At 40.5% G+C, this 10,295-nt stretch overlaps 1 protein-coding gene across 2 annotated transcripts in view; it reads right to left on the bottom strand.

Annotated features, from left to right (window-relative positions):
• FTCDNL1 (formiminotransferase cyclodeaminase N-terminal like) overlaps nucleotides 1-9,962 on the bottom strand; it is a 47,761-nt gene extending 37,799 nt beyond the window's left edge. Inside the window, exons 1-4 of one of the 2 annotated variants that reach the window (XM_029225764.1) lie at nucleotides 9,914-9,962; nucleotides 7,660-7,786; nucleotides 4,906-5,001; nucleotides 3,204-3,356 (exon numbers count right to left, since the gene is read on the bottom strand). In XM_029225764.1, the coding sequence (XP_029081597.1) occupies nucleotides 3,204-3,356; nucleotides 4,906-5,001; nucleotides 7,660-7,774 (364 nt within the window). In that variant the 5' untranslated portion in view covers nucleotides 7,775-7,786; nucleotides 9,914-9,962. The remainder of the gene's footprint in view (nucleotides 1-3,203; nucleotides 3,357-4,905; nucleotides 5,002-7,659; nucleotides 7,787-9,913) is intronic. The other variant, XM_029225765.1, reaches the window with a different exon arrangement.
• Nucleotides 9,963-10,295: the final 333 nt, after the last annotated feature.

The following is a 10,295-nucleotide window of genomic DNA, read 5'->3' as shown; positions in this document are numbered from 1 at the left end:
TGTGTGTGTGTGTGTGTGTGTGTGTGTGTGTGTGTGTGCTGGGGGTGAGAGGTGGGTGAAAGGAAGCTAAATTCTCATCTTTTGCAGTGAGAAGTCAACAGATAATGCCTAAAACTTAAAAAAACAAGAAGTACCAATACAGGTATGATATTCAGATATCTGGATTTGAATCCTAAATAATAAAAGAGTTGAAAGTACTTGGCTCAGGGGAGAAGGAAACTGAAGTGTGTACAGAGTGAGGAGGAAAGGCAAGTTATGTAGGTCTAGAGTTTGGGGAACAAACCCTGTAGATTTGACTTTTAACCATGTTCATGTATCATTTTGATAACAACAAAAAGAAGCAAAGAGAGGAACGGAAGGAGGAAAGAAGGGAGAGAGAAAAGGATGGAATGGAGAAGGGAAAAAGGGAGGAGGAGAAAAATTTTAGAGACATAATACAGATAAAAATGAAATGGAGCCTAATAGATCAAATGTGGTTTTATAGAATATGAAAACCAAAGTCCAAAACATTTTTTTAAATTATAAGCTTTAAATAAATATAGACTAGATCTATGTGTCACCTTTTTTTACATGGCAGCATCTGTAAGTGAAGACACTTTCATACCACTGCTCATACCCCAACCTCCTATGGAGTCTCCCCATTCTCTCCATTCTCTATTATCTTAGGCCACCATCACCTTTCCAGACTGATCTACCTGCTCCTTGTCCATTCTCTATCATACAAACAAAGTTATCTTTCTAATGTTCAAAGCCAATCACAGACTTTCTTTCTTAAAACTCTTCCAACAGTTTCCACTGCGTTTAGGATAAAGTGTGAACCTTAACCTGGCATATAAGACTTCATGACCTCGCCTCTGATTACCTCTGGAGCTTCATTTCTTAACATTCCCACCCCACCCCCATCTGTAAGTTTCAGCCAGCAACACTGCAGTCCTTTCAGGTCCTCAAGCCCAGGCTGCTTCCACCTCTAGGACTCTGCATTGCTGTGCCCTTTATTCTAGAAGTTCTTAAACTAAAATTATATGCAAAATTATGAGTGTATCTATGTATGTATACACAAGTGCACATCATAAAAACTTACAAGTGATTTTGACATTATTTATAAGTCCCCTGAACATCAACTTTGGACCTCACTTTAAGAATCCCTTGCTTAAGGAATAAGCAAGCTTCCAGCTGCTATCAAAAAGCTCTAAAATAGGGTTTCCCTGGTGGCGCAGTGGTTAAGAATCTGCCTGCCAATGCAGGGGACACAGGTTCGAGCCCTGGTCTGGGAAGATCCCACATGACGCGGAGCAACTGGGCCTGTGAGCCACAACTACTGAGCCTGCGCGTCTGGAGCTTGTGCTCCGCAACAAGAGAGGCTGAGACAGAGAGAGGCCCGCGCACCGCGATGAGGAATGGCCCCCGTTCGCCGCGACTAGAGAAAGCCCTCACACAGAAACGAAGACCCAACACAGCCAAAAATAAATAAATAAATTTTTTTTAAAAAAAGCTCTAAAATATATATTATCCAGAATTTTTGCATATAAAACATACATGAATTACACATGTCAATATCAACTATCTTCTATGTCACTGGAATGTTCTCCATTGCCCTTCCTCCCAAAGAAAGTTAGTTAAATTACTATTTTAACATGGTTTCCCTGACAAGGGGTTACTCTAGTGAAAAACATCCTGTCACTGTTCTGAAAACAGTGAGATCCTAGAACATGAATACTTCTGCCTCATACGAATGCCTGAGCATGCTGTTACCAAAAAAACAAACAGAAAAAACAAACCAAAAAAAAAAGGGTGATATTAGACGAACAGCTGTGTAGAAAGGAGAATGTAAAAATAAAAACTGCATGTTGGAGCATCAAAATAGTAACCATGTACAGTATATGACTGGTTTTAATCAGATGAAGATTGAAGCTATTACATTTCAAATCGAATGTTATAAATTAGTTCAAGAATGCAGCTGAGCTCTCATTTAATTAGAAATGTCCATGTTTAAATCATGAGGTACAGTAGCTGCCAATGAAGCAAAAGGGCAAAGGAAGGGAGAAATACTGTGTCCAGACCCTCCTGTTGTCAACTGTCTCTTACTCTGGCCAAACATCTGGGGTGGACTAGTCCTGATGTAATGAAGAACTTCATGTACTAGCTAATTTGAGATTTAATGTAATTGAACATAATTTTTTTGAAGACATTAAAATCATTATTCTGGTCTGGACAATTCTGAACTCTTCATTTTTGTGTGAAATGCATTTTCCCCCATGCTGAATTTTAACTCTTTCTTAGATGAAAAGTAAAGCAAATTTTGGGCCATGATTTCTCTGGGAAATAATCCATCGATTGTCAGGTCATGTTAAAATGCAACACATGGAATGAGATACATACACCTTTGGAAACAAGTCTCATTTCATATTTCTAGCGCTTGATGGAGCTCAGCTAGAGTCCAAATCTACATCCCAAATGTTAGACATTTCCCTATTACCTAAAAGTGAGGCACCACCACAGAGGATTTCTGAGGTCATACAGAGAAGTTTGCAGTCATCCTAAGGCGGACTTTTCCCCAAAGGTTATGAGTCTCTGCATCTCATAATTAACCAGCTAGACAGTCCAGGCAAAAGGTCTTTCTTTTCTCCCAATTTGCTTAATTCAAAAACACCTCAAGTGACATAGCTCAAATTTTCCAAATTAAACTTGCCCATGGGGCTGAAATCAAGCATGTGACAGTTCAGTTCTAAAGAAAACCTTAAAGAGCGTTGTGCACAAGGAAAAAAGAAAAAAAAAAAATCAGAGGAAAAAGGGGTAGGAGTTAACATTTAAGTGGGTTTTCAACCTCATCATTACTCCTGCTCAAGAAAATAGGACAAAGATGGGTGAAACACACCATCATCCTGCCCCGAAGAGTCTAAAGAACTCATTAGAGACTACTGCTGTCTCCTCATCGTCTATCGTGAATTTGCAAGGGTCACAATGGTTGATTTGCTGCATCCTACAGCATTTAGTGTTCCACAGCATCATGGGGTAGAAAGTGGAAGGATGAGTCACAGCGACACAGTGTGCCACTGCAACCCATGGAAGCTTACTGTTGATACAATTCTTCAAGGTTGACTTTTCCCAGGGAACTGAGGAGTGATTATATTGTCACAAGCTGTTCTGACTTGTAAAAATGGTTTCCATTAAGGAATAACACACTACCCCAAACTTTCTCTTACTTCTGGCCACAGCTCCACACTCTTCCACTCCAACACCAGAGAGAGGGTAAATGGGAATCAGGTCCACTGCTCCCAGGCAAGGATGGATCCCCTCTTGAACCTCCATATCAATTGACTGGAAGGCCTCCAGGCAGGCAGCCAGAACGGAATTGCCTTAAAAAAAATAAAAAATAAAAAAATTAAACTTTCAATCGCATCTAAAGAAGTAGCTATATTTATTATTGTCCCACCAGTTGTTTTTCTGTAATATGTATAGAAGATTGTTTATCCATCCAAAATAAAGAAAAATGAAAGACCCAACATTTCCCCTCTCCCCACCTCCCAAGTGTCACAAAGTTTCACATTTCTTCTAACTCCTTACTCCCCAAAGTGGAGGAAGTATACAAAGTTTATCAGTCTTAAGAAACTCTGTATTGTATTTTTTTTACAATTGGTTACTTTAAATTTTTTCAATTTTATCAGATTAATCTGATAAAATTCCTTGTTATTTTCAGAATATTTTATGAATTTATAATAAAATATACACACAAACATAAATTTTTAAAAGCATAAGTATTTTAGTTCTGCTCTTATAATTAGATTTTTCATTAAATTATTCTATCTAAATACATATTATAGACACATCAGAGTGTTATGTTATTACTCTGAGTTTTTATTTGCAGTGCAGTATGACCATTTGGCAAGAGAGCTAAACAATAAGGAAGATAATCGGTCCTACATCTGCTGGGAACTATCCATCAGCTCTTTGTTTTCCAAACAAATATACCTTTTGGAAAAAGACAATCTGCTAAGTTGAAGTCAAGTTTATTTGAAAGTATTTTAGGACTTCCCTGGTGGCGCAGTGGTAAAGAATCCGCCTGCCAATGCAGTGGACACAGGTTTGAGGCCTGGTCCGGGAAGATCCTACATGCCGTGGAGCAACTAAGCCCGTGAGCCACAGCTACTGAGCCTGTGCTCTAGAGCCCACGAGCCACAACTACTGAAGCCCGCACACCTAGAGCCGGTGCTCCCCAACAAGAGAAGCCACCACAATGAGAAGCCCGCACACCACAACAAAGAGTAGCCCCCGCTCTCAGCAACTAAAGAAAATGCACGCACAGCAACCAGGACCCAACGCAACCAAAAATAAATAAATTAATTAATTTTTTTTAAAAAAGAAAATATTTTAAACCCTTTACCAAGCAATACTAAAATAATACAGGTTTTTGTTTAAACAATTATGAAACTTCAAATTCAAGTTGTCCCACTAAACCTTACAACAGAAGACTTGAAACCCATTTCATTTCACCCAGTGGACCAACTCAAGATGTCAGGCTCCCAACCTAAAACACAACTGCTTAGCATGTTTCATTCCATGTCAACTTATCAGTGAAATCAAGGCTGACTTCAACACTATTACTTCACAGGTTAAAACATGAAGATATTTTTCTTAACCACAAAGGATATGTGATCATCTTCAAGGAAAGAATGTTATTAAATATTGGACCCCCGAGGTTCATTTTAATGAAGAGGAAATGGGAAATGTTTAAGCGGTACATGTTCACAAAAATGATGAAATGCAGTTTTGAGGTAGACTCCCTATGTAATGGAGGGGAGTATCCAGATTAACACAGGTAATCAGTGATTAAAGAGCATTCAGGTGTACCTGAAGCTGACCCTTCGCCAAAAGACATATGTAAAAAAATAGAAACTGAAATCTTACCTAACTCAGCAACAGAAGCTGCTATTGTAATGACTGATCTGTTGTACCCTTGATCAGAAAATACGTTGAGCACTGATACCTCAGGATGTTTCTGTCCTATAAAGAAAGCAACACACCAATGCAAGAATTTTTTTCTGTGATGAAATCTTAATACTTTATTTCTTCTGATATAATTAAATAGAAATAGTTTAAGAGAAAAATTCTGGGGGGTGACCTCTGAAGTGACACTGACTAATCATGAAATTTGTAGACAGTAACATCCACTTCTTACAGTGCTTCCTATACAAGCAGATGGCTCAGCTCAGATACGAGGCTTTGGTGTCTATGAGAGAACTTTTCTGGCACTTGCTTCTGAACTTGCCAAAGTTCTCTTAACTGAGTCTAAGACAGTAGCTCTTCTTTCAATCGCCCAATCATATCACTCTAAATTCTGTTCCTTATCAATCTCATCTTCTAGGCCCTGTCAATTTTTCCTTCCAAACCCAGAAATCAAAATCTAACATCTGGAAAAACTAGGATAGGCCAATTAGTGCCTGGAGCAGAGGTTTCTGGGATACATGCACCTGCCTATTAGAAACTGTTCTGACTCCACCATCTCCTTTTCAAAGGACACCAACAGCCTTCAGATGTTAATGACTTCCAGCCTTCAGCAGCTTGTGACTCACTTGAATGTGTAACCTGAAGGAGAAAGCTGCCATACCCTTGTATGGCAACCACACATAACCCTCTAGTTATTTTTGAAGTTTACAAGCCTGGTTCAGGCTCCTTAAAAGTTCTTCGTATGCCTACAAAAGCAAATTCAGAGTGAAGGACAAAAGTTTTCAGACGGTAATTAAACCTTTCACTATGCCATTATATCTTTGTCGCCCTGTCCCCTGGCAGCTTAACAATTAATCTTTTCAGAGGAGAGGAAAAATAAGTTACACGCAGCAACTACAGAGCTTACAGCAGCCCCGCACTATTAATTTTAATAACATGAAAAGATAAACTTATGTCACTCACTCATAGCCAAATGAGCATCTACAGAGACCTGCCCTGGTATAGGTCTAAAATTTATAATTCAGCTTTCTTTCCATAAGACCTTTTAGGTCATTTAAATGTTTTCACATTGCTTAATTGGAAAAAATATAGGTGATATAGTTTTATTCCACTCACTTAAAAATAAATGCCTTTAAAGTATTTGTAAAATAGCAGGTCATTTTCTTAACTAGTGCTACCTTCCCTGCATTTTTAAAACTATGAAAGATGGGAAGCAACACGATCATACAACCTCTTTTTATGTATTTTTTTCAACATACCTAAGCTTTTAGAAGAAAAGATTTGATTTGATTTTTTCATTCTAAATCTTCTTCTGAAAAGCTTTTATTCTCAGTTTCATATGATTCAATTGAATCAAATGCTGAAAGAATGAAACACTCCTGAAATTTCTTAAGCATGCATATAGAAAAAAAATTACTGCTGGCAGGAGGAGCTGTCAGTATGAACCTCAGCAGAAGTAAATTGTTTGGTATTTGTAATGCAGTGTAATAGCTATAATTCCGTTTGAGCTGCTGTCACTAATAAGCTGATAAAAACTGTGAGTTGAGACCCAGGCGTCCATCAGTGTGTGGCTTCCACAAATGTCTCTGCCCAGTCACTTAATCACGGCATATGTCTGCACATTCACCCAATCCCACTAGATGTACTATCTGACAATGAGGGGCCCAAGCTGGCTCTTACTGCAAAGAGAATGCAAAAGCACAGCTGCACACTGACTCCAGAGGAGCTTTCTTATTAGAAATTATCAGGAATTTTCACAGACATTTCCAGCTCCCTCAAAGTTGCAAGACAGTAACTTAAATGTGCTCAGCGTTAGCAACGGGCTGGGGGAAAACACTTCTCTCTCATGAAAAGCAATAACCAAAGAAAAAATGACAATCAGAAATTAAAATCGACTGTCTCAAATGCTTTAGGGCTGTGACCCTAGCGTTCACCTGTTGCCAAAAAGCTGTTGATTTCAAATAACAAAGTTAAGTGATTGTAAGTCTGTAAATACACTATATTCTGTGTATGTGTGAAAGTAAAAACAAATGTCTAGAACTGTATGTCATCACATGAACATTTTAACAAGGGTTAAAAAAAAAGAGAGAGTAGTATGTCTTATAGTAAATACTGGCCCAGGGAGTAAGGAGGCTTGAGTTTCAGTCTTCTGAATTGAATCGCAGAGTAATCATACACACATCACTTAAATGCAACTGCCTAAGAGTCTTTATGCGTAGAAAATGCAGTAGAAATATTAATGCTGCAATGACAGCATGGGCTTTGATGGCAGGAGTGCTTTTGAAGAGGACTTGGTATTTGGTAAGTTTATTTTTTATTTAACCTGCTGAATAAAAAGCATAATATACAATTATGCTCATTCTATTAATGATCATATAAATGGCCCATAAGGGAAACATTAAACCTTTATGTAAATATATCCTCCTCAGGAGCCTGCCAATATCCTGAATAATGTGCATTTCAGACACTCTCTCCAATGTGAAGAAATATGCTGGGGATTGTATGCAGGCGTTTGGAGAAGAGCATATGTGCACATCTGAGTAAGTCGTCTATCTCAGTATCCTGGAGTCCTGCAGAAGCTATAACAGCCCAAGAACAAGGGGGGAAATTCAGGAAGAAAGAAGAAGAGCGTTCTATAGACATTGTTAGCAGAGTACAAAAATTACTGTATTATCAAAACACTACATATTCACTTCAATTGCCTGTTGTTCCTACCATTTTTTTTAAGAAGAGCCGCTTTCGCTACATTCTCAACAATGTATTTTCTTCTGGCTTCTGAAATGTTTAATAAACAGACAGCCAAACGGAGCCCCAGTCTGGAAGAAGACATGGTAATTTTCTTCTAGAATAGGAGAAAAATAAGCCTTCATTTTGGTTTCTACAGTTCATTCATATTTTCATGTTCATTAAACTTTTTAAAAAAATCATAGCTTTTTGGAAACCAGGCAGTCATAATATGAATACTTCACTATTTCATTCCTCAGTAACACCTAAAGGATAAAATCCTCAGATTGACTCAACCAGGAAACCATGTATATGTGGTCATGCACATATGAACATATGAAGATAGCAACAACACTAGAAAATATCCATCAAGTTACTCAGTCTGAATTCTGTCCTGTGAAACTTCTTCATTAAAGTATGTTACTCCTTTTAAGAATTGTCTTCCACAGTTTAATCCTATTTTCAAAGAGGCATGATACTTTCATTAAATGAGATTACTGGGGAAATGCAGAAAAGAGAAATGAGGCAGATTACTTAATATGCTGATTCTTACAAAAACTATTCTGACAGAGAGAAAGGGTATCTCTACAGGCCATGCCATGGGCAGTATATGAACTAACAAAAGGGGCTCATTTGGGGGCTTTAAATGACAACTATATGACTAAATTTCTCTTGTACTTTGATCTCCATAGTCCCTATAACAGCTTAAAATCTTGTTTCACAGGACTCTGTACCTTGAACTGAAAGCTGACATGGACTACTCTGATATGTTACTCAATAATCAGCCAAAAATGTGACTGATTTTGTTGAAAATGGAATGATTCCACACAAGCTTTGGTGGTTGCTTTGATTCTCCTTAGTACTCTAGAATGGCATTTTCAACTAGTTATCTTTCTATACCCCAAATGATACTATGAACTAAAGAAATTTCAATATCTCAAAACAAAAAGAAAATAATTCCCCTTTTTAAGATCAGGTCATCATATTTCGGCCTCTTTTAAATATAGCTAAAAGTGAATGTGGCCCTCATGAACTCGATCAGCAAATGTTTGATGAGGGTCATTTTGTGCCACATAATGTTCTCCGTGTGGGGATACTGCAGGGAATGATGTCCAACTCTGAGACACACGTTAAGCTCGTAAGTTTAAGCTAACATGCTGTGGTGCCATTAACAGTGCTCTCCATGCATAAATCCACTGGCTTCTGTTCACTAGGATTGTTCGTTGGCCTGATCACTTTAACCTAAGAGGGGATACAGGGCTTCATGGTTAGTTCAGGTTTTCATATCGTGACCATCATCTCATGATTGAAAATTCATAAAAAATACGGTCATTAGGATTTTGTAGACATTAATAACACTGTTGTAATAAAGCAGCTCAGACATCTCTCGTTTTTATGTAAACAAAAAATTGCTTTACACAAGGGGTGTGGGCGTCTTCTGGCTTTCATTTGTTTTCAGTGTGTTTATGTAGCTTAATTGTCTCATCAGGCACTTTCCCAACATAATTATGCTTTTTAACAAATGGTGTTTATGGCAACCCCTAACAGTGCAAAAGAAAAGATTAGTTTCATCCTCTCATTCCACATTTTTATTCCCTGTGGACAGCTAAATCACACAAAGATGGTGTTAGAAAAATCCACCTTCACTGCAAAAGCTGAAACTAGGGGCAATATCAAGCTTTTGGCAAGCAGTCAGGCTTGTTAGTAAAAAAGGGAAGTCTTTCTCTCCCTCCGCCTCTAAGAATGTGACCCCGAGCAAGACCCCAAACACTTTATGGTTTGAGGGAGTGTGATCCTAGGCCTCCCACCACTTCGATCACCTTTGGGATTACTTCCGGCGAGAGACCTAAAACCTGCCTCCCCCGGAGGAACCGGCTGGGCCCCTGAGGAGCTGAGCAGTTCGCAACGGCTCTGCCACATCACCTGTGTCCTGCGCACGCACCACCGCCGGCACTTTTAGGGCGGCAGAGGCTCGCCGAGGAGGCTGTAGTGCAAGGTCTGGGGCAGACACCGTCGCTGGGACCCCCTGCGCGGTCCCGCCCAGGTTCTGGTGTGGGGTGGCCCAGAGCCGCGTGGGCCGAAGGGTAACCCGAGGGACTCGCTGAGGGCCCCGGGAGACTCTAGCAGAGGTATCAGCGTCCGCGGGCGGCGGGCCCCGGAGCGAAGGGCGGCCGGCGGCGGCGCTGCCCCAGGCCCGCCTCGAACCTGCGACCACGCTGGCTGCTCCTTGGTTTGGGGGACCCACCTGCTGGCGCGGAGGGCGGCGGGGTAGGACGGCGCCAAACCGGAGTCGCCGCGCGTGACCGGCGCACAGCTTCCGTCGCTGGCCCCGCCTCCCGGGCGCCCGGGCGCGCTCCAGCCCCGCCGCCCGCCGGCTCGGCTCTGCAGCTCTTTCCCTGACCCCACCCGACCCCACAGGCCCCGACCGCGTGCCGGCGGCCCGGAGGGCTTAACGTTCTCTCTAGAAGTGCTTTCCCGCCCCACCTGCTTTAACCTGTAACTCTCCACAACTCTCTCGTAAATGAGTGACTTTTTAAAAGGGCGTTAGAATCTAATGATGAGGTCATTACCCACTGATCCTACACCAGCAGGGGGCTCTTTTCTCCGGTTTACGCACAAACGCATCT

Source organism: Monodon monoceros, unplaced genomic scaffold (genome assembly GCF_005190385.1).
Source record: "Monodon monoceros isolate NGI ecotype Baffin Bay Population unplaced genomic scaffold, NGI_Narwhal_1 Super_Scaffold_16, whole genome shotgun sequence".
NCBI lineage: Eukaryota > Metazoa > Chordata > Mammalia > Artiodactyla > Monodontidae > Monodon > Monodon monoceros.
The sequence above is the reverse complement of the archived record's forward strand: the minus strand, read 5'-3'. Positions and strand labels throughout refer to the sequence as shown.